This window comes from Vidua chalybeata, chromosome 6 (assembly GCF_026979565.1).
Source record: "Vidua chalybeata isolate OUT-0048 chromosome 6, bVidCha1 merged haplotype, whole genome shotgun sequence".
In the NCBI taxonomy this organism is placed as follows: domain Eukaryota; kingdom Metazoa; phylum Chordata; class Aves; order Passeriformes; family Viduidae; genus Vidua; species Vidua chalybeata.
Window position 1 is genome coordinate 14,069,574 of NC_071535.1, and position 26,807 is coordinate 14,096,380.

The window sequence follows — 26,807 nt, forward strand, 5'->3', positions numbered from 1 at the left end:
GAGGCAAAATCTTGCTTTAAAAAACAACTTCCATTAAATTGCACTCTGAACAGGCAATAAGATTTAGAAGACCTTCTGTTCTTGGTGCAAGAACTTTTTTACCTGGCTGACAAGACTGATGAATCCTAGTGTCCGAGTTCTTTGCAGGGAATGAGAATACTGTAATTTTTTTCACTGATGGCATATTCCCTAGATACCACTGAATTTAGAAATGAGTAAAGACTGTAATCCAGAAGTCTCCAGCCATTACAGGAAGCCAAAGCTGATTTCATGGGAAGAACAGATGCTTTGGAGCCATCCTGTTCCAAAGTGCTGACAGAAACCATCCAGGGGCAGTGATACCCACTGGTGCTGAACTGGAGTTCTGGAGGAAAGGGGCTCCTTTTGAAAGGGTTACAGCAGGTAGGTATTGAAAATATTCAAGCTGCTTTATCATGTACTGCTAAATATCTTCTCAACAGATGTTTAGCCTGGCAAACACTTAGAAGCTAATTATATAAATACTTTTGGTATGCAGTGACTCAGTGCTTTGGACTAGTCAGAAAAATTGTCAATAATTCATCTGGGTATTAAGTGGTGGCAGAAGTTAACACAAGGTTTGCTAGAAGTTGTTTAAATTTTTCATGTTTTTAACTCTGCAGGTGTGAAACTCATCCCATGGTCTTACAAATCCATGTTAGCACAGTAAAAGAAAAACCAATTTACCACTGCTTTTTCAAGCTGTAAACCAAATTTTTACTTGTATTCTGTACTCTTAGATCCACAGTAGAACAGAATATAATTTCTAGAGCTATTTTCTTCGCAGGACATAAAACAGGAAATATATGCTCAAACCAGAGAAAAGTTTTTTTCACAATAAACTCTGTTATTAGCTGGATAAATTTCCAAAATGGACATTGAATTATACTGATTATGGGAGACTCCTAACACAGAAGTAGAATGACCAAATGACACCTACATCACCCAGTGTATTTTGTTGTCTTTGAACCTCCTCACTACTCCATCACTAATGACAACAGCTTCCATTTTCCTGAATTGTAAGCTGAGCCACTATTGGTATTTATTTAATGATAGTTCTTAAATAAAAATAGAGGCATAGTCTGTTCTCTAGTAAGATTAATGGTCTAATCAGACCAAAGCAAGTAAAGCTAAAGGAGGGGATTTTAAAACATGTAAATTGATAATATATTTTAGCTATTCTGTGTCAGCTCTGTGGCTGTGATTTTAAAGTGAATTATAGGGCGAAACAAAAGTCAACAAGGCCTCTGCTCTAAGAGCACAAACCATCCAGGGACATGATAGGTGTGGCCAGAACATCTAGGTATTTAAATGAGTTGTAATACTAGCATAGGTTGCTAATATTTAAAGAAGCTGCTATTCTTTAGAGCTGTACTAATATTTCATTCCTCTACAATCTTTCTTCCACAAATCTTTCCACACAGACCCCAGCTTTGATTGTCTCTGGTACAACCAAAGAAACAGTATTTTTTTAAGATGTGCATGATTTACTCCCTACCTAAGGGGAAAAAAAAAACAAATTGGGATTTATATTATGCATACACTTGGGTTTCAAATAACATTATATTATTTTCCATGTTACTCTATTTTATTAATAATTTGTATCATCCATATTTATAAGGACAATATTATATTCTTAAAACTTATTAAAATGGTTTATAAATTCCATTATTATGATAAAGCTCTAAATGAGAAGACAAAGCAGCTTATTTTTTTTTAAATTCTATACATACAGTTTGCCCGAGTTTTACAATGTGTTTTTCAGCATTTATGTGATCCATAAAGCTAGGATGAGACTTTCTTTTGCGAAAATTGTCCTCATTAAAAGGAGCCTCAGGATTTTCCTATGAAGAAAAAAACGTGACTGATATACATGTCCTAAAACAGAACAATTTTTAAAGATCTAGATAGTTAAAGGAAGTTCTTTAAAAGTATTTTAAAACCTGGTTTAAGTTTGTCTTCATTTGAAATTCTTCAAGGTTCTGAATTTGATGCTTGAGGTTCAGCATTTTGAAAATGTCATTAGTTCAATTTCAAATTTCACAGTAAAATATTTTTAACTACTTTTCATATTTTAAAAAACATTAGTTTTGATTATATATAGCATTGCACAAGGTTGAAAAAACCCTTTTTCTGTAACACTGAATTCGAGAATTGCAATAGCATACTACAAAGCACCCAACATGGCTTCTGAAAATATTTTACATATATCGATATAAAGATGTATCCATTTTAATTATGTTTTTCATTAAATATGCAGTTAACATGGTATTTTTTTTTTGATGACTGAAAGACAGTGCATATTGTGGTTAGCATTTGTCTTGCCTCCTGACCAAGCAACTCCTTATGTCTTTCTGTATTATAGCTCAATGCCTAAACTTTTCTGTCAGTGAATTTCATCCAGCAATTTTGTCAGTAAGTAGTGGGTAAGGGTGAAAGAATCCTAAACACCCGCTCACTTTACCAGCTATCACTGAAGTACACGCCTGAAATATATTATGTAATTGAATATAATGAATATTTTTCATTATATGGCAATATCTGGTTAAAAAAAAAAATAATGTTTTGATATTACTTACAGGGTCAGAAGGTTTGGTATTTGCCCAGGTCATTATTGTTGAAATGAGGATGAATAACTTTTGTTTTGCAAAAGTCTCAATTTCCTTATGTAGGGCTGTTAAATGAAAGCAAGGATTTTATTTTAAACTGTATTATTCAAACTGTATTTTTGCTTTTATATAAAGGTTCTGTATAGACACTCTACACTAATGTTCTATGTGATGTCTTTTTAAGCAAATGCTCTTTCAGTTAATATAAAATAAAGCTAAAAAATCAGGAAAGAGAACAAAGAGAGAAATAATACTAATAAATACTAAATACTAAAAAATACTAATTATATTATTGAGAATTGACATAATTGCCACAGAGCTACATATTATGGGAAAAAAAATCCCCAACAAAACAATCTATACTAGGAAACAATTAATCTTTACGACTGCTGAAATACTGAAAGAAAATAAAAAAGTGTGGAGTTTTCATGATAGGAAAAAAAAAGCTACTGAATGCAAACAAAGTTTATTTTAATATCAAGCAAGATAATGAATCTTTCGTTATGCAAATTATTCTGTTGTCTGAGTGTTCATACTATAAAGAGGAAAGCATAATTTTGTTTATCTGTCATACAAAGAATCATATTGCACTCTCACCATAAAAGGATTCCAGCTACCTATTAGAATTTGGGTGTAACAATAAGGAGAAAGTTTTCAAGAGACTGCTAGCAGTATTTTTTATTGGACTTTTAAGAAAAATAAAATGATTAAATAAAATATTGAAACATTCTTCGAATACCACAGGAGGAAACTTTCTATCCAGCTCCCAATGTAAATAGATGAGACGATGGTTGACAGTTATTTAGGAAATTACTGCCTACACAGATGTGCTATTTAAAGAATGGGACCATTCCATGTCAGCTTCTCTCTCTTCGGAATGTGACAGTGCACTCCATGGTTCCTTGCTATTTATCCAAACAATTTGTGCAGCATTTCTCCATCAAGGAACACAATTTTATATTAAAGTGAATCCATGATAATTTCATTACACATTTATGGCAAGTTTTGGTGGCTACATAGAAACCAAATTTCTATTCAGGTAAAGCTATACTAACCAGAAGCAGCCCATGTTGCTTCCTCAATTTGGTTTGCATCTTCAGTGATATTATATAAAACAATTTCACACTCAAGCAAGTGGCTTAAGAGTGCTTCTCGAGAAGAGACCTGAGGGAAAAACAGTTAGATTCTGTCACTAGAGAAAAAAAAAGTCCTGTTCTAGTTCAATTTCTGGATAGAATGTGGTTTTCTAACACTAGGATGTTGGAATTATTCATAAGATCATTATCAAGCATTTATCTGTCAGATACAAGAAAGCTGATAAAATGGAAATTAAATGCTGAAATTGTTAATTTAGAGTACACATTAACATAGATCAAAAATATGGACTTTTAATGGTATTTTAGGATCCATACTTTTAGTGCATTTGTGAATATCAAAAATATCTACTACTTATCCAGGTATTTTAAACAACTATTCATTGGCAGAATGGAGAAGACATAAAAAAAGTCAATTTCCTTGCAAGATAGCATCCTGTAATTTTTATTAAGTGCAGATTATCCGTATTACTTGAGTAAATCCAGCAAACACTTTGGACAAAAGCAGGGGTTAAAACTAAACACTGCCAGCCATGATTTCCTGATTGAACAGTTCAGCTGCATAGACATGTGAATCAAAATTTTCAAATGTTGGAAGAGATTCTTCAGTAAGGAGAATAATAACCAGTTTATAACAAGTAGTTTGAGAAAGAGGCAATTTCTGGTTTCAGAAAACTAAATCAAACAATAAGCAATCACATTCACAAGAGCAAGCCTCCTTTAGTTAATTAAACCCTGGACACACACATCTTTATACGAAGATGGAGGTATTCAGAACAATTAGCTGCTAGTGAAAGCTGTGATTTCAGTGAACAGTTAAGAGGGACACTAGTTTTGATTCCAGCACCAAATGGTGATAAAAGACAAAAATAAGATGAGAGATACTTGAAGTGTAAGGTTTGAGAGGAAAAGAAAGCAGACCTGTGGATCATCAAGATAGATTTTTTTAAAAAAAGCTATGAAGAGGACATAATCTATTTTCTGCCCAAGTTCCTTCCTTTTACTATTTGCTGTGTCAGATCTAGAAGAGAGGAAGCCAGAGTGCATGCAGGAAGCAGAAGGAATAATTAGATACATACAGCTTCCAGCAGGAACAAAAGACCATTATTGCAGGTCATTTTACATGACCTGTGATATTTCTAATGTTGTCTAAAGGCAATCTGAAATCGGACTCATACTTACTGCATATGTTTCCTTTGCAAAACGTGGATTAGCACTCTCTGGTTTAGAAAGAGTACCCACTATTTCGTAGATTTCCCTTGCAGGAACCTCAACAACTGAATCATTTTCATCTCCCTCCTCTTCTTCTTCTTCTGGGCTTTCAAGCGTCGCCCCAACAACGCAGCTGGATAAATACTGAAATATACAAGACACATAATTTGTATACAAATATCTGTTGAGACCGACACAGCTTCTCGTAATCTCCAGAAGGCACCAGCACCGTCTGACCAGCCCTGCTCCTGTTGTTGGTAATGCTCTTCAGAAACAGCTTCTTATTGAAGGGAAAACCTTAGGGACTGCTCAGACTCGGCTGGGATGTCTTGGCTCGATTTGTGTCAAAGCCGAAGGTGCTGGCGAGTCCCTGGACGCCTCCGCTGCGCACCTGGCCCCTCTCGGGCAGGGGGCACCTCACCGCGAAGTTGGTTATCGCCCTCCACAGCGATCAGCTGCTGCCTGACCTCTCCCGACCGGCTTTAGCCCCACCTCCTGCTCCTAACTCTTTATTTTTACTCCATCTTATCCCTTTAATTGCTCAGGTGCCCCTCCACAGCAGCTATTTCAGCTGACTCTCCTGGCCGAACTCCCCGGGGACCATCCGCAGCTCCCCAGCGGGCGGAGGTGCCTGAGGCAGAACGAAGCCGCGGCCGGGAGCAGCTGCGGGCCCGCCCCGCGGTCACCTCGCCGATGCTGCGGCCGCAGTAGGAGTCGAGGTGGTTGAGGAAGACGCGGCGGCCCGGCGGCGCCTCCTCCATGGCCGCAGCCCGGGACGCGGCCCGTTGCCGCGCGACCGCCGGCCGCCGCACTTCCCCCGGCCGCCGCTGGGGGCGCGCCGCCCGTAGCACCGCCCCGGCACGGGCGGTCGCGCGCTGCGCGCAGCCGCCGTGAGCAGGCCCGGGCCGGGGCAGCGGGGGGACTGCGGCCCCTCAGTCCGGGACTTTGTTCCGAACGGCGCAACGCGGGTGTGGTAGTGCCGAGACAAAAACAGATGTTAATTAGGTTATCTGCCGTCCTTTCCGACAGCAGGCAGGCTACGGGGCTGCTTAGGCGATTCACAGCCTGACAGCTGTTGTAGATGTCAGCGAACCTAATGGGAAGAATGATGATGTCTGACTTAGTTCAGAAGGCTGAATGATTTCTTTATTATAATTATGCTATAATACATTAATATACTAGATAAAAGAGAATACTAAAAACTACATGCTACTTTCTCTATCATATCTAACTACTCAAAACTTGTGACCCTGTTCGCCAGAGCCCAGACACAGGTGGATCTGATTGGCCATCAGGCCCAAACAATCCACCATGATCCAACCAAGCATTCGCTCTAGGTAAACAATTCTCCAAACACATTCCACAAGAGACAAACAAGGAGCAGAAATAGAAATTGTTTTCTCTTTAATTTCTCTCTGTGCACCTCAATGAAAAATCCTGAGAGAGAGAAATGTGCTTGCCACAGACAGCAATATTAGCAGCACTTATTCGGAGTTCTGGATAATGGAAACAACTGGCAGCTCAAGGAGACTTGAAATTCTCCCTCAGCGCTGCAGAGATGTTCTCTCCATAGGGGCAGCAATGCCCCAGGACAGGCATGGGAGAGCATTTTGCTCATCCTCAGTAACCCAGAAGTCATGGAATGACATTGCTGTCCCACTTTTGGGTTAACACTGCAATACAGTTTAGGAAATAACACAAGTTTCTTCTGTTAACACCTACAACCTACCTGTTCTGAAAGTATGCTTATAATAAGCACACAAAATGACAGTTTAAAGACCTCTAAGACAAAAAAAAAAAAAAACAAACCCAAACAAACAAATCAAAACAAACCCCAAAATTTAGTAATGAAACATTACTTTGGCATTTTTCCACTTGGATTTCTAACACTCCAAGTCCTTTACAATCACATACCTTACCTTGCTGTTTCATGAAAAAGTTTCAGTTGATAGAAGTTTGCAACCAGTTTTCCAAGTAGTCCACAGCTATTTAGGATTTGTCTAAGGGCATGATGATTTCAGTTGTTCATTCCCAACTTTGCAATAGCTCCATACCCCACAAAAAAACTTCAACACACTGGTCCATTTATTTAATTCTTTAGTCATTGAAATTGAACAAGTAAATCAGTTGCAAGGAAAAATATTCAAATATAAATTTGCTGAAGTACATTCTCCTCACAGAGGACTAACCACGTGCCACAGACCTGTGTGCAAAAGAGAGCCTATGAACAATTTTTGGAGCATGGAAACATACCCTAGGGCAGTGGACTAGTTTCAGAAGTTTCAACCCAAAAAGATAATAACTATGAAGTTAAGCTCTCGAAAACAGAAGGACTAATTACAGTTGTCCTGTCACAGTTGCACATTGCTAACTCAAAGCCATTACAAAAGCTCTACTAGGCTTGTCTGATCCATATGACTAACCACAGCAGGTAGAAGCCAACATAGCTCTACTGAAGTCACTGGAATCTGTGAGAACCAATAAATCCTTAAATGTGGCTCCAAAAAAGCTACTGCATGTACTTGTCACAAAAGCATAGAAGAATAATGGCAGGATTGTTTAAATAAAGACACACAAATGCAGAATAATAGAAGAATACAAAAAAGTGTGAATGTCACAGAATGTCAGTTCAACTGTACAAGCATTTCTACCCAACTCTAATTTTTAAAAAGTCTACCATTCAGTACATACTTGAAAAGTTATAGCAGAACAATAGATGTATAAAGAGAGTTGTACCAGTTTTTAAGTAGAAAATACAAGTTATATCTTCCAGCTTGTATTAGTCTTAGCAAATTTCATACAGCCTTTGGTTTCAAACCAATACAATGCAATTAACATTACAGTGCTTACTTTAGTATTCATTTGGAGAGGACACTGTACAACTGAGGGAGAAAATGTGAAAATTGGGAGTACCAAAGTACTGTATTATAGAAAGTAAAGTCTGAAGCAAAAATACTCTTGAGTATATCCTGTACATCATGTAAATACACATTCAAAATAGTAAACAGGCCTTCCAAGCCTCTCAAACAGTTGCAGTACAGCATACATATTTATAGGATAGATTACATCATTTTTAGGAAATGTGTAGCCCATTAATTCTGTGCTTAAACATTTGCATTTCAGACAATACATTCATATATAAGCAGTTCATCTCGTGTATAATTTGGAGCTTGCTGGTTGTCACAGACAAGGACAGATCAATTAATGCTGAGCCTTGCTTTTAACTCAGATATTGCCACTATATAAGCAATGCTCAACTGTTGAAGAACCATCTTTCTAGCTACAAAGCTGACAACTTTCAGATTTATGTACAGCAAATCAAGCAGGAATTCTTTGCAGAAGTTTTTCATTAATTTTTTCATTAACTGGGTGGAGCAAGTAGTTACCTTCTATTTTAAAAAGAAGGCATGAAAATTATCAGTAAGCACATACACAAAGAATTACTACTTATATCTATAACATTCAGTCTCTATTTTTTTAGTTTTGAATACTACGACTTGGAAAAGAGACCAAGGTTTTTGAACATTGTATGGAGCAACTTACATGCTTATTTACAATGGAAAGTAAAATTAAGAATTTTTTCTGCTGTTTATAAAATTGGCTTTTAATAACATCGTGATATATGCAAAACCATGGTAGCAAAATGTTATATACTTGTTATAACATATAAATGTTATATAATAATGTAGTAGCACGAAGTAGATGTTAATGCAAGAAATGAAGCTTAAGATGTTTGTAAGGAAGATCTCAGTGCTTCATACTAAGAAAACCTTCTGGCATTAAATGTTCCTCATATCTGGGTAAATCATGACTGACTTTCTTTCTTCAAAGCTTCTAGTCTTTGTAGTAATGCATTTCCAAACACCTCTCGATATGCAGGGCTGAGAGAGTCCAACAAGGAGTAGACAGTTTCATGATACGGAGTTTGCAGTCTATCATCAGTCTGATCAAAATCATAAGCTACTACCTGCAACAAGGAATTGGGTGGTTAAATTTCTGTGGTGATGACTACCTTGGTACATGTAGCACAACATTTAACTTTGCCAGTCAGCGTAGTACAGAACAATGTTTTGTAAAAACAACAAAGGCTGAATTTAAATTGCAGTCCCTGCTTTCTACTATGGAGCTTACTGGTTATACAGTATTTAAGACAATTTCAAATACCTTTTGTCCAAAACTCAGAATGTTAGTAAAATACATCCTTTGAAAAGACGTCTCACATCTACATGTCTGCACAAAAATTAAAAATGGTGCAAAAAAAATTGTATAGATGTTGTATTACTGATTTCTTTGGGTACCTGAGAAACCCAAAGATTGACATACCTGTAACAAATTACTGATTCTATCTTTACCATTTCGTGTCTTAAATAAATTCCTGTTTTTTTATTAACTTCCCTTCTTGCTTTGTTGGAAATAACTAGCTAAAGTTCCCTCTTCTAGAAGAAAACATGTAGATCAGGCTTTCATAAAAGTACAAGAGGGATATATGTGTGGTTGTCAGTGAAGTATTTTTCTAGGCACCTTTTGAATATGGTCATTGTTCAAAACAAGGAAGTTTAAGAAATTACAAACAAATTAGAGTTTACCCTGAGTCCTGCTTCAGTGAGCTCCAGACAGTATCTGTTCCTTTCCCTCGTTTCCACATTGATATATGCCACATCCTCTGCACAGGGAAGGGTTTTTGACACAAACATGTTACTGACAGCAAACAAAACATCATTTACAACAGCTTCGGCTTCTAGTCTCATATCTTTCACGTCTGTTCCTTCGAAGTCTCTATAATTAGAATCCTCTTCAAACCCTGTATTATTGGGCAACTCCATAGGATTGCAATCAGTCTCCATTCTGCATATAAAAACATTTATTTTAGACTTGTTACACCACTGCACTCAATATATAACACCATAAAACACAAGTTATAAACGTATTTAACATTGTCCAAAAAAAAAAAAAAAGGAAACTATGAGACCCAGTGACTTCCATAACTTGTGAAATGACAGTCTAGAGAACTCAAACACAAGATATTCAGAACGAGTGCTGATGACTACATGAACATTTAGAAGCTATATCAGTATCGTTGAGGCTAGTTTTTCTCAGGCATTAACTTGCATTCTGTGGTATAGGACTCTGTTACAAAGATTCATCGGTCATTAATTCTGCACTTTGCTGATCCAGAATGTAGGAGGAAGACAAGTCATGCCTGGAAAAAGTGAAATCAATAGCTGCAGAAAACAAAAACCTACTGTTGGTGCATTTAAAGAAGACTTAGAAAAGTCTATGAACTAAATGGGTTAATAAAGTTCCTGTTCATCTTTTACGCACAACTGCCGATACATTGCAGAGACACAGGCTGCTGGTCTTTGCGAGCAACCGGTACCAAAACGGACAGCCCCAGCGGGGTTATCACCGCGGCTCCGGCAGTGGCCCCGCGGGTACCAGTGTCGCCGGGAGGCCTCAGCTGGCACCTGTGGAACCTGCCTGAGGCAGCAGGGAAAGCCCCTCGGGACGCTGCCCCGAGAGCTCTGGTAGCTGAGCACTGCTGCCGGGAGGAAATGGGGACTGCCAATCACCGATCCGCAACATGCGGGACATTCACTCCACGAGATCCGCCGCCTCCTGCCAAATCCCACCATCGACATACAAACAAATCCAAAGGAAGTGAAGGCAACAGGGGAGCTGGATACCGAGCTGCGCAGCCTCCCGCTCCCAGGGACCGCACGCCCACCGCGCCCCGGAGCGCACCCACCAGCGCCGGCGAGCGGCCGAGGCCCCGCCGCCCGGCCCCGCACAGCTCCGGACGCGCCCGCCGCGCTGCCCCGCCCCGCTCGGCTGACAGCGCCCGCCCCGCTGCTTCCCGGGCCGCTCCCCGGAGAGGCGGCCCCGGCGCCACCGGCTGCACGACGCCTTCCGGCCGCACCGCCCCCTCCCGCGGCCGCTTCCGCCCCCGCCTCCTCCGCTCGGCGACGCCACTTCCCGCACGTCACCGTGCCGGTGGTCAGCGGGGGGGCGCTGGGAGGAAGAAGACGAGCAGCCGCGATCGGCCTGGCCGCCCTCGCCGGCGGCGCACAGCTGACGGGGAGGGACTGCCCTCCCGCCGGACCCGGCCCCTTCCCCGCGCAGCGCGGCTGCGGCAGCCCCTCCGCGCCCGAGAAGATGGCGGCGGTGTCCGAGTGAGGATGGAGCTGCCTGTCAGCGCCGCTTCGCCCTAGGGCTGGCAGTGCCGCCCCGCCGGGGCGTGAGGGGCGGCGGCGGTGCCCACTGGCAGCGGGGAGCCCCCGCCGTAGCCCGCGCTGAGGGGCGAGGCTTGGCCTGGCGGCCCCCACTCAGCTCCTTCGTGCCTCCGCTCTCTGCCCGCCGCCCGGCCCCGTCCCGCCGCCCGGCCTCGCGGCCCCCGGCGTGCAGCCGCCATGCCGTGGCCTTTCTCGGAGTCCATCAAGAAGAGAGCCTGCAGGTACCTGCTGCAGCGGTACCTGGGCCACTTCTTGCAGGAGAAGCTCAGCCTGGAACAGCTCAGCCTGGATCTCTACCAGGGCACCGGCTCCTTGACGCAAGTCCCTCTGGATAAGTGGGTAAGAGATGCTCGCTCTTCACCCCCTCGGCTCCTGCGGCATCTGAGGGACCAGCTGATTCTCTGCCCCCGGCTGCCACCCACTTTATTTTAATATCCAGCCTCTTTTATGTAAAAAGTTATAGTCATAATTAGCATTTATTCTAGAGAAATGTTGTCTGATATGCTAGCACTTAAAAAAATCTTGGCATTTATTACAGATGCATTTTTCTAGCCACACTTGGATTGCATAATTTTTAATTATAAGAAAGGAAACTAAAACTGAAAGAAGGCAATAGCTGCTGATATTTCAGGGAGAATGAGCTAGTGTATCCCAAACTTCTAGAAATCCCTGTAGTTAATGAGGAGTACGTTTACTGCCTACTAGAGATGGTGAAAACAAAGTAATCACTGTGGTATCTATGCTTTGTCTTTTCTTGGAGACATCTTGGTTCTTAATGATAGTGTTATGCTGAGCTTAGTCTGTGTAGTCCTCTAAAGATTGTTTCCTTGTCCTGTAGTGGTGAAAGTACTTGTTGACAGAAAGAAAGCTGATTTTAGCTGGAGTTTGTTCAGCAGGTGGCCTGTCACACTCCAGTCCTGGCATGTATGTTTTTTGAATATGTCTGTATCTATACACAGATATGTATATTTCCAGCCTGCTCTAGAGACACACCTTTGGATTACTGTGTTTGTAATATTTTGTGAAGGTTCTTGGTTTAATTCCCAACGTTACTGAATTCTACTTGTGAGTCGAGTGTCTGTCATGAGGACACTTAAGCACTGCAGTGAATCAGTCACTGACTTCCAGCCTAGCGTAGATGATGAGCTAGGTCCTTTGCTTTAATGTTTTCCAAACCACATTTTTGCTACAGTATGTACTGATATTAGGCCATGCAGGGTACATTTTAAAATACTTGTGAATATATGATGTTTTCAGGTAATGATTTTTAATGTTGTTAGTGTGAAAATATGTTTGAAAGTGGTAGGGGACAGACGCTTGCAGAAATGCTCAGTGTTACCAGTGTTTGAGTGTGGGTTTTTTTTGTTGTTTGCTTGTTTGTTCCTTCTTTTCTTTTCTGGCTGTGTCTGCAGCTTGTTTTCTGTGGCAGGCATGCAGTGAGGCTGCCTCGCTTTAATTGAATTGTTATGCCCTCTAGTGGGTGTCGAGCACTCTTTGCGAGTCAAAGTGATATTATTTAAAATGTAAAATACTTAGTAACAAAGCAGTTACGGGCCAGTAACTAAATGAAGTGTGCATAACGTGTACACAGCGATTAAGTGAATATGCTGTAATGCTTAGGTGATCTTCCCCACTTGTGATCAGCATTTTTCTGTTCCACTTGTAAACAATTACATGTTTGAGGTTCTCTGCACGTGACTCTCATGCATGACAGATTGCAAAAGGCGATGTCACGGAAGTACTACAGCTCTTTTTTTCCCCCTAGTCATTGTAACCTTGTTGTCAATGAATCACCAGGATGACTGTATTTTTACATGGCATCCATTTTTGCAGACACTTCTGTTCATCTCAGCACTGTAGATACTTTAGCCAACATTGTATGTGTCTGTAGATTATAGAGATATGTAGGAATACCTGGGGATATTAATGTAAAGCCTATGGCTTTTGGGCCGTGGGCTGTTCAGAAGAATCAAAATGTAATGCATGATGTTTGTGGTTGAATTTTAGTATACATTAAATACTACTTTTGTGGACTGTTGGTCAATAGTGTGGCAACAAGTCCTGATGTGAAGGCTGTGCTTCAGTTTTAAATTTCACTTGGAATGCTATAATTACTTCCTTCTAGGAACAGCTGGCCTATTTGTGAATTTAGCTCAATTTAGCTCAATTTAGCTCAAGAGTGCTTCAGTTTTTTTTGCTTTTAGATAGTAAATTTCTATTTTAAAATAATAAGCAGTGTACTAAAATACACTTTTTATCGCCATGCACATGGGTAGCAAAAAGACATCTGAGTCAGATTTATTGAAAATATGGTAGCTAGCTTACTTCCTGCTATAGCAAATTATTTGTAAATTCATTTAAGTAATTTAAATGAACATGTGGTATTTTAAAATACAGTTTTCATCTCTAATATTTTTTTGCCTTATCTTATGATATTACCATATGTGTAAATCTTAAATATAAGCTCAAATATGTTTGTGCTTTTATATTATTTATTTTATAAAATTTTAAGGTCACTGAATTTTAGTGGATTATTTGATTCCTGAATAATTTCCCAGTAGGACTGTTCAGGTTCTGTTTCTTTAAAGTTTGTCTTTTGCTGCTGCTTGAGTGGACTTTGGAACAGAAACTAGAAAAGCTGAACATGCAAGGCAAGCAAAATTCTAAAAGCAAGGTTATTACGAGCATAAGGAGAGCAACAAGTTAATGTGATGGGAAAGTTGCACCTGGAGATATAAGAATAAAAATAAAGAAAATATGTTTACAGAAAGTTACATTTAAAAATTATTCTATATAATTGGAATATCATTTTAAAATACAATAAAAGTGACAAACAACTTTTAAATCCTTATTTCTTTCAAAACTTACAATGTTGAATTTAAGCATTTTCTTAGGTAAAATCAGTGGCCTTGTTCAAAACTCAGGAAGGTCAAAACCACACTTCCTCTTGCCTGTTGAAGATTATGTCCTGTTATTACAACTGCAGTCTTTAGTAGGGTCTTGTTCACATTGGAAGGTTGCACTCTCTGGATTTGATATGTGAATAAGATTGGGATTTGTTTCATTAAGGCAGCCTAACTACTTATTGTCTAAGAACTTAAGCTTTAACTACATTTTAAAATCAAAGCACAGGCAGCAACTCACTTCATTATTAGCCTAAATGTGAAGAATGTGTTTAATTTATATGAATGTAATGAAACCTATATAGCGCAGTAGGGGAATCTTCTGAGGATTGTGGAAAACTTGAAAATCCTAAATTACTCTGTTATAGCTGGTATGATTCTTCGGGCAACTTGATGGTAGCAGTGTTTATAATGCTATTATAAATAAATGATTTACAAATGGCACGTATGTAACACAGCAAGAGAGGATTGTTTGTGTCCATTGTTCCACTGTCACAGAGAAATCAAAAACAAACTTTACATTGAAATTACGTACTATGAAATAATCCTGTCATAGAAACTAGATCCTTTTTGTGCTTTTACTGTCAGCCTGTTTTCAGTTTTCTTCAAGTACTGCCAAAGAAAGAACAGATTAAATTTGTTACTATTCTCATATTTATAAGAGTAAGTTAGCAGTCATTTTTCTGTATAATGCAAAATTATACAGATTACACAGCCACCACAGAGCAATTCTAAAAACTAGGTAGTGTGAAATTGCAATGGAATTCATATAGTTGAAAGTGTCTACTTTTTTTTGTCTGAGTATAAATAATTTTCTAGTAGTGTCAAAGTGTTTTTATTTGCTAGATGCAAAATTATGGATGTGATTTTAAAAAAATTATGATTTTTAATTTTTATTTTATTCTTTTGTAGTGTCTTAATGAGATCCTGGAGTCTGCTGATGCACCTCTGGAAGTCACAGATGGATTTATCCAATCAATTTCTTTATCTGTCCCGTGGGGGTCGTTACTGCAGGATAACTGTGCATTAGAAGTAAAAGGATTAGAGATGGTCTTCAGGCCAAGACCAAGGCTTGGTAGGCTTATTTTTTGATTTTAGAAAAGGAGGTTCTTTACAGTTTTTCAGAGTCAAAAGTCTGCCCTTGCTTTAGTCAATTCTTAGCCTTATGTAAATTGTCGTTTAGCTTCCATACACTAATGATTGAGAGTTAATAAAAAAAGAAACTGTCAGGTGTTTGTTAGTTGGTTGTCAACTCAATTAGTTGTTGCTCTGTTAAATAATTTTAAATGCTTATAATATTCCTACTGTTCTATGTCTTCCAAGCTGTTTCAGACCTATAGATATGGAAGTGTGTGAAGGAGTTTTTGCAGTTTTTGGGAGTTGTTTTTGCAGTTCTGTGAGGCAGTGTTAGTAGTTGGGTGGCAGCAGGACAACATCATGGTGCAAGACGGGGGTGGGGTGTTATGGGAGGTTTTGTCTTTGTCTACTTCAGGCTAAAAGATGTATCTTCTTGGATATTTAGAGAACAACGAATGCAATTTAATTGCTATTGCAGCATGAAATAATGACTTTTAAGTACTCTAAATCCATACTAACTTTTGATTATAATGCTGAGAGTTGTCTGAGTTCTTCTAGCTTGTCTGTATCCAGATGCTTGTTGCTGATCTAGTTTAGATTGTCCTGCTGATAAATTTTTACTGGTCATCAAACTTCCATAAATTCTGTGTAACACATAGTTAATTTGCAGTTGTGAAAATTTCTTTAATGTCTGAAGGATTTTAATTTGGTTTCCTTCTTGTAGTGTATAGAAGGTGAAAGAAAACATTTTTTTAAACGTAATAAGAAGAAAAATGCGTAAAACCTATTGCTCAACTTTCGCAAGTTACCTTAAATGACTTACTTGCTTACACAAACTCTACATTTCATCTGCAGTTGTTTAACTGGAATTAAGTTTTGAGCTATGTTACTTTCTGATGTAAGATTATTGCTTTGAAGGAATGGTAGTGTTAGGAAGAAACCTTTATTTCTTCAGCTGCATCCAGTTAGTTCTCTTTGATGTACAGTGCATTATAAGAGACCAAATAGTGCAGAAAAAAAACCCACAGTGCTGATTTTATCACACATTTATACCCTCACAGAGGTTTCCAGACCTGAATGCTTAACTGGAATCTTTTGCCTGCTTAACACACTTGTATTTGAGCTAGTTTTATTTTTGTCTGCCTATACTAGAGTGTGAGAGTTTAATTTGATTAACTTTTCTAATCCGTAGTTTTATAGTATTTGCTCACAATGGCCTTGGCATTAGCTGATAGGAATGCATTGTCAATTAAGTTAATCTGGCTGATGAAAAACTTCTTCAGCTTAATACCTGCTGTGCTCTTGGATTTTATTATCTTTTACTTAAGATTTCAGGTCTGTGTTAGGCATTTAAAACATGTTTTAATGTGCCAAGATAGCATTTTAAACCTTGCTTAGTGTTTCTCCGTGCAGGGTATGTTTCAAGAGGAATAAGAAACTTTGAAATAATTCTTAAAAATTGCACTTCATTCATTTTGCCAATTATGCCTGCAAAAACATACCAATATAGTAAAAGAACTCCAGAAATTATTTAATTGATGAAATTAGTTAAACCACTGCTGAAAATTGATTACACTGTTGATTACCTGATTTCTTCTTGTTTATACTGAGTTTTCAAATACCAGAATCTTACCAGTACAGTCTAAACAGATTATGTTAATTTTAAAGTAGTAAATTCTACAATGAGAGATTATAACTAAATTTGTTTTTAAGTATAACTTCTTTCTAAGCTGTTAAAGCTCTTTTCTGTATGTGCCCAATATATTGATGTGTTTTGTCTTTATAGTTTCATAAAGTCCATGTTTAATTTATTAAGACTTATTTTACTCCACAGCATCTGGTTCTGAACCTATGTATTGGTCAAGTTTTATGACCAGTAGTATGCAGCTTGCAAAAGAGTGTCTTAGCCAAAAATTGACAGATGAACAAGGAGAAGGGTCCCAGCCTTTTGAAGGACTTGAGAAATTTGCAGAAACTATTGAAACAGGTATGAATCAATTATTGAGATTTGAATTAATGTCTGAGATTTAACTGGTTTTTGTTGTGTCTCAATTTTACAAAATGGCATCTCAACTGCCATAACTTATATGACTAATTTTCACTTGTTAGCATTGCTTTAAAATCTAAAGAGGAATGATGGACAAGTGATTTTGATTTTGAAGTGGGGGGAAAAGCCCCATTTACTTCCTAAGTATTTGTATACTTCCCTCAGTGGACAGATTGAACTCTGTTTCAGGGCAAGTTGGTGTTTGTTTTCACCTGAATAAATCCAGCTAAATGTGTGTCTGAGGGATTGATAACATGTCTTAGTTTTGGAGATGGCTGTGTAATTCATCAATTGCTAATAGTGATATTGTTGAAGGAGAAATGGAAAATGTTTCTTCAGATGTATTTGTGCAAAGCTGACCTGTTATGTTGTATGAGTCTCCATAATCACACCATGTTGATAGAAATACTTCAGAAACTTTTTTTGTTGGAGGTGGTTTTTCTAAATGGATAAAGCGAAGGGCTTATGACCACATTATGTGGTGGAGAACTTAGTGCAGAAATGTCTGAGCTAAGGGAAATGTTTAAAGTCACTCAGTCCAGGCAGCATGCTGCTGCAGCAATGCTTAATAGTTAAAGATATGGTGCACAATGAAGATGTTACTTTCCTTGAGGATCATCTACACTGAGCTACAGGAAAACTTGGTTTGAACTGTCTCTTGCTCAAATGTCTGAGCCTTAGAGAGTGGTTGTATGCTATGGATATACGTATTGGTCACTTAATAGTTTATATTGTCTGTTGAAGTCTTGTTACCTTATTAAACTCAATTGATAATTTCCACTGAAATAAATATTGAGAGCTTAAAATTAAAGACCATTTAATATGGTTACAAAAGTAATAATTCAGCAACTTGACTTAATACTCTACACTGTATTTTTTTGTTTTCTCCTTAAGTTCTAAGAAGAGTGAAAGTTACCTTTTTGGATACTGTGTTGCGAATAGAACATGTGCCGGAAAACTCTAAAAGTGGAACTGCACTTGAAATCAGAGTTGAACGGTAAATTTTTTTTTTTTTTAAATCTGTGGAATTTTTTTTCCCTAAGGTACTTCTTGCCATTTCCTGTAAAATACATTTTACTTATACACACAAGTTCTTAGTATATAGTTAGACACTTGCTCTTGAGCACCTCTTTTATAATGCTAATGAGCATTGTCTTCACTCAGATTCCACTTAACATGTTTATGCTAAAGTTATTTAACCTTCAAATTAGAAGAGTTCTGTTTTTTCCCAATATACATTTTCATCAGCTTCTACAGTTAATGAATAACATTTCTCAGACATTCAACAGCCAGTGTATATTGTTGGCCAGTTAGGCCATGTGTGCAATTAGAAAAGGGAACTGACCCTTTTAAGTAAGACACTTTAAATCTTTTTAGAAGAAAAGGTGCAGTCCTGAAAAGAAACCCAAAACCCTGAAAGAATTTTGGTTCTATATGAATTTTCAAAAGAGCCCATGTGAATTCTGTGATTACTTTGGACATGAATACTGTACATGTTCTTAATGTAGATTATTTTCAACGTATGGGAGAGTGTAATCATACTTTCTTGTGAAGTATTGAGATTAGTATTGAATAAAACTGATGCTTACCAAGAATTGTTAATGAAATATATTTGGTTTTAAACGTTTATAAGCTTCAGGTTATTATGTTCTCTGGGGTATGTTCACATTGGAAGAATCTCTTGGTTTTCTGATGGTGTCCCATAGAGAAATTAAGATTTCCACCCATTCCCAGAGAGTGGTGGGTTTTCATTTCATGACAGTGGGCAGCACTGTAAAAGTATGAAGAAAGAGACCATGTACAAATTTAAAGGTTAAAAGGCACAAGAGAAGTAAAAATTTTCATGTACCCACTGTCTTAATTTCCTTTCTTTTGCTTCCCAGAACTATGTACTGTGATGAAACTGCAGATGAGTGCTCTGGAATTAATGTACATCAGCCCACAGCTTTTGCTCACAAATTACTGCAGCTCTCAGGTGTCTCTTTCTTCTGGGATGAGTTTCCTGCATCAGCAAAGTCCTCCCCAGTGTGTTCAGCTACACAGCTGGTAAAAATAAATACATTATATAAGGATGTAAATTGATGAAAGAATATATTGTTATGCTATTAGATTGATTCTGAAGGATACAGGACTTGAACTTGTACTTAAATCTGTGTTTGGGAAGTTTTATAATCAATTCCTGTTGATTTTGAGGAGAGGCAAGGAAATGGACTTTAAGACTCAGTAGAAATTAGGACATGCTGTACTGGAATCTGGTTGCAGTTTTAAGAACTAGAAGTTTAAGAACCCTGCAATTCACTATTCTGTGGAAACTTCCTCTTCTTTCAAAGGCCTAATGCTTTGCATTCTATGTGCCTTGTTTTTTCACAGTTATCAGTACATGTTTTTAAAGCCTTTGTCAAATTTATAGTTTGTAAAGTGATTGTTTGTGTGATAGGCATATTTGAAATGCTTGTGTTTTGCATTTTTTCCCTAAGAAACAGGATACATTCTTACTCCTTTATCTGTAACTTTTTAAGGCAACTGAACCAAAGCTTTCACCTAGCTGGAATCCAAAAATCATTTATGAGCCACATCCACAATTAACAAGAAACTTGCCAGAAATTACTCCTTCTGACCCTGTACAGATCTGTAAGCTGATTGGTAGAATGGAGTTAAGCCTAACATTAAAACAAAATGAAGTACTTCCTGGAGCTAAGGTTAGTCATGCTTTCCTGGTGTTTAACTAAATGAGTAGTTCTGTAGAATTTTTTTTTCTAGTACATATGAAAAAGGTGTAATATTCTCAGGGGAACAGAATTGCCATAGTTTTTATGTTGATTCTTTATGTTCTAACCTAATATGTGTAAAAAGACCTTTTTATGGTAGTCAGATGAGTCAGGGCACACTGAAATCTGTTAAATGAGAATTCCTGTATGTTAGAGAGAGACTGAATTTAAGTGTTCAAAAAACAAGTAGACATGATACTGAGTATATAAGTAAAGCTGTGTAATGTATTCCCCTTCTCTCAAGTTTTTAAGTTGGCTGTTGACCTGTTTTGTATAACATACTGTATTTTACAGAAATCATAAAGTTTAGAGAAGGGTTTTTATGTCCAGCAATTTCTAGTCAGTCTTCAACTGTTCTTGTTTAGTCAGTTAAGAGTCCTTGAAAAGTAACATAACATTTCCTTGGTGTGAAATAGAGAAATGCTGCCAGTTTCAAAAGTATTAATATACAAAGCAAAAGACCTTTATCATTTTAAGATCTATTTCAAAAGGTGCTTACTTGAATATCTCATAATTAATAAGTAAGACTAACTTAATTTTTTATTACTTTGGGAATTGTTAAAGAAAAAAAAATTAGCATATTAAGGGAGTTGTTGATTTTTTTTTTTCTGCTATGAAATTGTGTATTTATTTTAAGCTGATACTCAGTGACACACCTGCATTTATCCTGCCAAAGTCCAGGTTGGAAGAAACACAAAATTATGTTTCTAGTTGTTTTATAGAAGATGAAGATATTAGTGTAATGACTGTATTCTTTTCACCATAGATATCTATTATCCAAGTAACTGATTCAAGTAATGTAAATAAAATTCCTTGAGTGTTCTTGACAGCATTCTTTCCTTTTCTTTTTAGTTGGATATAGATGGACAGATAGATTCTGTACATCTGTTTCTGTCACCAAGGCAGGTTCATCTTCTGTTGGACATGGTAGCAGCTATTGCTGGACCAGGCAAGTATTACAAGAAACAAAAAAATAATTTTTGCAAGATAAAAATATATCCTCAATTGAAAAAAAACTCTGGTGGTACATTATTATGAGTTTTTATTTGATCTTAGTAAAATGCTTTGTAGCTGCTGTGAGTTAGGACTATGATTAATTTTTTGTCTTCAGTTGCAAGTTGTACATCTAGCAATGAAAAAAAACAACAAATAAGGCTTGACACATGACTGTATAATAATAGAAGAAATGAGGAAATTCTAGGTGGAGAAAGGCAGGAGACCAAACAAATTCTGGTTCTTGCAGCTTCTGTTTCACAAGAGGAATTTTGCTTCTCTGTCCTATGTTTTAGTGACAGGCACAGAAAATATAGAACTGACTGTAATTGAGTTTGTTTGTCTGTATTTGTGAAGAACTAAAATCAGTGTTTCAACTACTGCAGTAGAAGTATGAGAGTGTTTTGGTTTGTTCCCCTCATCTATCACTTGTTAGGGTAAATAATCTTTTTGAAAGATATGTCATATTCTGGGTGGGTGCTTAATATTCTTCTGATACTGACATACTTGTTTTATTGGACATGTTCATTGTTTTGGGGCAGTTGGAGAAGTATTACGTACAGTTTCCCATGTGTGTCATCTTCAAACCTGAAACTTTAGTAATTCCTTAATAGTAAAACCTTTAAGAGATTGTGGCCTTAGTCTCTAAAGCTGACTGAGAAGAGAAATGTGTGCATATTATGTGCTAACACACTGCACATATAACCTTGAAATGTTTTCATCAGATGTGAAGTTAATAAATGCTAGGAGAGAGTCATCTGTTCTTAGCAAGTAAAACCTTCAACAAAATGTGTGAATGCACACATCTGATATACAACAGACATGTCTATAACTACACATCATTTTCAGTTTAAGTTTTGAATTTTATTAGGGATACAGTTAAGGAAATTACAGTAGGATTTCTGTCCTTTTTTTTTTGAATTCAGAGAGTCTGAGCAGGATAGAATTGTCAAATAAAGATAGGAAGAATCGGCCAATGCAACAGGAGGACGAGTATCGGATTCAGATGGAGTTGAAACGTTATTTAAGGAAGGAGTCTTTATCTGCAGGAGCATCCTCTGAGCAAAGCTTCTATGAGACAGAGAGTGCCAGAACGCCTTCTAGTCGTGGCAAGTATAAAAGATGATGCAAAATAGCAAATAACCTGTTGTTAAGATTGTTTAAATTGATTGTTCATCTTTTAATCTTACCAATTTATGTATTAAAATAAGTTTGACTTGAAGTAACTATATGCCATTAATTGTAATTTTCAGTAAAAAATTGACTAGTTTAGGTATTAGGCTAGACTTGATTCAGTATTTCCTTAAAACTGTTCAGTTTATGTTGATGTGAAACATGCTAAAAACACATACAGCATGACATCTTTTCAAATGTGTGGTTGAGGAAATTTCATCTAGAATAATAGTTGTAGTTATCTGATTTTATGTGAATACTTTTTTGCTACTTATTTTTAATGTGAAATACTTTGATTTGTCAAAAGGAGGATGTATCAATTTATAGAAGCTATACCAACTTGAATATGAAAATGAGATATTTAACTGTTCTAATATTCATGAGGTTTTTTGTCTTTTGATTTTTATTTAAATCTCTCTCCATAGACACTACTATTCTTAATTCAAGAAAACTTGGGACTTCTGTAAATGATGTATTTAGCTGGTTATTCTGTCTAGCAGTTAGATTTCTAGACTTAAGAATACATTTCTGTTAGAAATAAAGAGTTTTTTTAAAAATAGTAAATAACTATTTAAAATAGTAAGTAACTCTTAATTATCTGTGGTTCTCTCTACTAGAGGAAGAAGTTTTCTTCTCAATGGCTGAAATGGACATGTCCCACAGCCTTTCCTCCCTTCCACCTCTTGGAGATCCTCCAACCATGGATCTAGACTTGTCTTTAACCAGTACATACACAACTACACCAGCAGGATCTCCACTGAGCACTACAGTGGTATAGTATTAACTGCATTTGGAATATTTTAGAAATTAACACTTGTGGCTTAAACTGATGCATAATTGCTGCATTCTTTACAATGTTAGGAACTGTTGCAAAATTCTAGAACAACTGAAATGTTTAGAGCTGATAGTATTCCTTTTCTGCTATGGAAATGGTATTGGAATTATTCTCATTTATTTGGCTAAGCTATGAAATGTGTTTTCAAATGCCCTGAAGCTTATATAGAATGCGTCATTGTTTATTTTCTTTTTAATTACTGCATGTGTACCACCTGGTTTTCTTTTAAAATACACAGCCAGTGTTGTATGAAATTGTAGTATTGAATTTTTCCTCAAACAATATAAAAACCATGCTGTTGATATCACTATCATTCCCAAATCCATTGTGTACCTAATGTTCCTTAATGAAAACCGTGGAGAGTAGTTGTAGAACTAGAAAATATATGCTCGTGAGGAGCGCAACTTTAGCCTTAAAAACCTGTGGAATTAAAAAGCATATCTCGAAATAAAGCATACCTGCATTGATAAGTTGAGCACTATATTCTCCATGAAATGGCATGCTGTTGATTGTTTATGCATCTTGGACTTTTTTGGTAATTTCCCTTATTATTTATGTTTGATGTAATGTCTAACAACTCTTTGCAAATCTAAGGTCATATATATTTTTTGTTTTAGCTGCAACCAACTTGGGGTGATTTTCTTGATCGTAACAAACAAGAATTACAGCCTCCAAGAGGTTCCTCGCTAACAGCCAATATGGTTCACCAGACTTCCATAAGAAGGACATGTAAGTAACAACAGATAGCTCATTTTCCCTAGATAATTATGAAAATGAATTGTTATGCAGCAACTTGGTAAAAAGAAATGAAAATCAAAAGTACAATGATTTTATAAATGTGTTATTGCTGAAAAATTACGTGAACTTAATTTTGTATTTCAGCTATTCCATCCAGATCTGTTTCTGTGGATGAATCCAGACCTGAGCTACTTTTTAGACTGGCAGTTGGAACTTTCTCAGTGTCTGTACTTCATATTGACCCTTTACCCCCACCTGAAAGTTCACTGAACCTTAACCCATTGACACCAATGGCTCGGGATTTCTTTGCCCGAATAGAAAAGATTGAGCCAGTTAAGTTTTCAACAGAAGATTTTCTGTCCTTCCGAGAAGTATTTGCAGAAGCTTGTTCTCATGATCACCTTAGGTATAACTTTGCTTATTAATAAATATAAGTAACAAAAATATATTTAAAGTAAATTTGAATAAAGTAAGTTTATTTCCATAGATATTGTGTCACTTAGTATTTGAATTGCATTAGACTTCTTTATTAATTTCAAAATAGTCTTGAATTTTGAAATCTGTTGTCCAAGACATTTTTTTAAAAAAATTAAAACAGAGAAGAAAGGACAATAAACATGAAAATCACCTAGCTTTTTAATACATGAATTAAATTAGGTACAGCTTCTATGATAGAAGCCTAGAGAGTAAAGAATAACTAAGTGAATTATTTCTTTAGAAATAGCTGTGTTTTACAGAATTATTGTTATTCCAATATAGTGATTACTGCTTGAAGGAGCTTAGGGGTTTACTTAGTGCAAAACACGATATCAGTAGTGAAAAAGTCTGAGTGAGAACAAGATAATAAAGTCAGGCAACAGTCTTTTTTTGCAGAAATTTTTACCATCCCAGTACAGTGTATGAAGTAAAATATTTAAGGGTATATGTAGCTTTTCTTAACTTATGTATGCAATTTAGATTTTGTGAGACATTTGACTTCTTCATTGTCTATCTAAGGATGTTAGTTTTATATGAGCTGCACCTCAGGTTAGGTGCCTAAAATGTTCTTTACAAATTTCTCTATGCTGACCGTTGTTGATTATGTGACATGAACTTCATTGTCTTTGTTGCTAAATCTGTTATAATTAGATATTGTCATATATTTGGAGAAATTATGGTGTTTTAATGATTCTAAAAGGATTGTAGTGATCCTTTTTTTTGCCTACTTAAATCTTGACTTTTCATAATTGTTATAGATCTATACTACTTTTAATAATACATAATTTTAATAATCCAGGTTTATAGGTACTGGCATCAAAGTGTCTTACGAGCAAAGACAAAGGACTGCCTCGCGAAGTTTTAGTACTGACTTATCCATTGGTGAGATGGAGTTCCTGGAATGCCTTTTTTCTACTGACTCTCATTCCATGCAGCCTCACTATACAGAGGTATGTTAAAAATAAAGGGAGTTCCATAAAAAAGAAATGTTAATTGTATAACTGAGAATGGTAGATTTTAAAATGGTTGTAATTTGAATGTTTCTTAATGTTTTTTAGTTTTGTAAAATATGTTACAGTTTTAAGATAAAATTAATGTTTTAATTCTGAGCTCAAATAGTGAACCTAACTTGTGTCATACCTGACAGGAACACCACCAAGTAGCCAAACTTTATTAGTTACTTCTTTTGAATATGGTTAACGTGGTTTGGGCATTAGAGTACATGTTTTTCAAAAACTAAGCAATGGAGTTGAGCAATGCAAAGGTTTCTTGTGTTGTGATTATTCTTCTAGCTCTTTTAATGGTCAGAGACATCCAGTAAGGTAGCTGAATGTGTGGATTGAGTAAACAGTTGAGCTGGGGTTCTGTTCATTGACTTCAGTGTGGGGTTGCCTGTCTGTTTTAGGTAAAATGTAATGAATATATTTTCCTGTGGCAACTCCTTCCCATTTATTAAACATTTTGAACTTTTTTTTTTCCTGAAGCTGCTGACATTTCATTCTGAAGAAAGAAATGATTCTCATTCTATGCCATGCCTTCAGCTGCATTATAAGCATTTAGATAATAGAGGACCTCAGGTAAGGTGGGAAATTAAAAAGACTAAGTGTCTGTACAATAACCTTTGTCTAATTTGGTTCATTTGAACAGAAAATTGACTGTAAAACAGAGAGTTCTTAACTCCTACTTATTATAATTTGCTTCACTGTGTTGTGTTGAAGATTTTAGTGCTTTTTCTCTTTCTTTTCAGGGTAGTCAAGGGAGACTCAGTTCTGTTCCACAGAAAGCAGATTTACAAATAAAGTTAAGTCCAGTGTTTTGTGAGCTGGATATTAGTATTGTAGACAGATTAAATTCCTTACTTCAACCGCAGAAACTAACTACAGTGGAGATGATGGCATCTCACATGTATGCTTCTTACAATAAACACTTAAGTCTGGTAAGTTTAAAGTGAAATTGATTAATAAACTTGCTGGGGTATTTTGCAGGAAGAAGTCAGGGTGACAGTAAGCCTGAGACTGCTAGTTCTGATTGATTTGTGGTGGCTGAGGTGCTTTTTTTTTAGTGTGAGAGTTTTTTTCATTTGGTTGGTTGACTGAGGTTTGTTCGGTTTTTTCCGACTTCTGACAGTCTTATTTTGCATTCAGTGATTGTGTGCTTGAAAACAACAAAAGACAGTGGTAGATGCTTCACAAACTGCGTAAGTTCTCATCTTCTTGAAGCAAGGAGAACTGGGCAAAAAGAGTAATCTTGACTGACTTCTCATCTCTAATCTGTCCCATCATGCTCTCCAGCAGCTGATACAAAGCATTGCTAACAATTCCACTTCTATGTTGAAATCTTTAGTTGTCACAATCAGCCCAGTTGTGTCTCTGCTGTGTATTACCTGCTTTTGGGGTAGGTAACAGAGAGAATGGGTGGCATATGCATTGCATTCTAGTGATCTGGGACCAACAGAAAGAAACTGAAGCTTATTTGCCTTGCTTTGGGTTGTCACAGTAGCATTAAAGACTTTTCTTAAAATACTTGAGAAATTATTAATGCAATTAATTTCTGCATAGCAACAAAAATCTTCATGTAATTTTATTGCTGCATTTACTGACTATGGAAAAATCAGCTTTCGAAACTATTTAAGA

At 36.9% G+C, this 26,807-nt stretch overlaps 3 protein-coding genes across 8 annotated transcripts in view; 1 reads left to right on the plus strand and 2 right to left on the minus strand.

Moving 5' to 3' along the window:
- AK7 (adenylate kinase 7) overlaps positions 1–5,743 on the minus strand; it is a 28,263-nt gene extending 22,520 nt beyond the window's left edge. For both annotated transcript variants that reach the window (XM_053946651.1, XM_053946650.1), the window contains exons 1-5: positions 5,620–5,743; positions 4,904–5,077; positions 3,683–3,791; positions 2,598–2,692; positions 1,752–1,862 (exon numbers count right to left, since the gene is read on the minus strand). In XM_053946651.1, coding sequence (XP_053802626.1) covers positions 1,752–1,862; positions 2,598–2,692; positions 3,683–3,791; positions 4,904–5,077; positions 5,620–5,694 — 564 coding nt within the window. In that variant the 5' untranslated portion in view covers positions 5,695–5,743. The remainder of the gene's footprint in view (positions 1–1,751; positions 1,863–2,597; positions 2,693–3,682; positions 3,792–4,903; positions 5,078–5,619) is intronic.
- A 1,270-nt stretch (positions 5,744–7,013) lies between these two features.
- GSKIP (GSK3B interacting protein) lies at positions 7,014–10,766 on the minus strand. Of its 2 annotated transcripts, none has more exons than XM_053946670.1 (3): positions 10,680–10,766; positions 9,520–9,778; positions 7,014–8,900 (listed from the first exon to the last, which is right to left on the minus strand). In XM_053946670.1, exons 2-3 carry the CDS (start codon positions 9,775–9,777, stop codon positions 8,739–8,741), a joined length of 420 nt encoding a protein of 139 aa, XP_053802645.1. In that variant the 5' UTR covers position 9,778; positions 10,680–10,766; the 3' UTR covers positions 7,014–8,738. The 2 variants fall into 2 exon arrangements, with proteins under 2 accessions (XP_053802645.1, XP_053802644.1); XM_053946669.1 differs by lacking the exon at positions 10,680–10,766 and adding an exon at positions 10,177–10,318.
- Positions 10,767–10,927: 161 nt separating this feature from the next.
- The window catches only part of ATG2B (autophagy related 2B), a 45,487-nt gene continuing 29,607 nt past the window's right edge, over positions 10,928–26,807 (plus strand). For 3 of the 4 annotated variants that reach the window (XM_053944971.1, XM_053944972.1, XM_053944973.1), the window contains exons 1-14: positions 10,928–11,502; positions 14,979–15,141; positions 16,978–17,130; positions 18,085–18,187; positions 19,074–19,236; positions 19,710–19,889; positions 20,811–20,911; positions 21,882–22,060; positions 22,742–22,896; positions 23,577–23,688; positions 23,842–24,103; positions 24,974–25,124; positions 25,659–25,751; positions 25,922–26,110. In XM_053944971.1, the coding sequence (XP_053800946.1) occupies positions 11,341–11,502; positions 14,979–15,141; positions 16,978–17,130; positions 18,085–18,187; positions 19,074–19,236; positions 19,710–19,889; positions 20,811–20,911; positions 21,882–22,060; positions 22,742–22,896; positions 23,577–23,688; positions 23,842–24,103; positions 24,974–25,124; positions 25,659–25,751; positions 25,922–26,110 (2,166 nt within the window). In that variant the 5' untranslated portion in view covers positions 10,928–11,340. The remainder of the gene's footprint in view (positions 11,503–14,978; positions 15,142–16,977; positions 17,131–18,084; positions 18,188–19,073; positions 19,237–19,709; positions 19,890–20,810; positions 20,912–21,881; positions 22,061–22,741; positions 22,897–23,576; positions 23,689–23,841; positions 24,104–24,973; positions 25,125–25,658; positions 25,752–25,921; positions 26,111–26,807) is intronic. The other variant, XM_053944974.1, reaches the window with a different exon arrangement.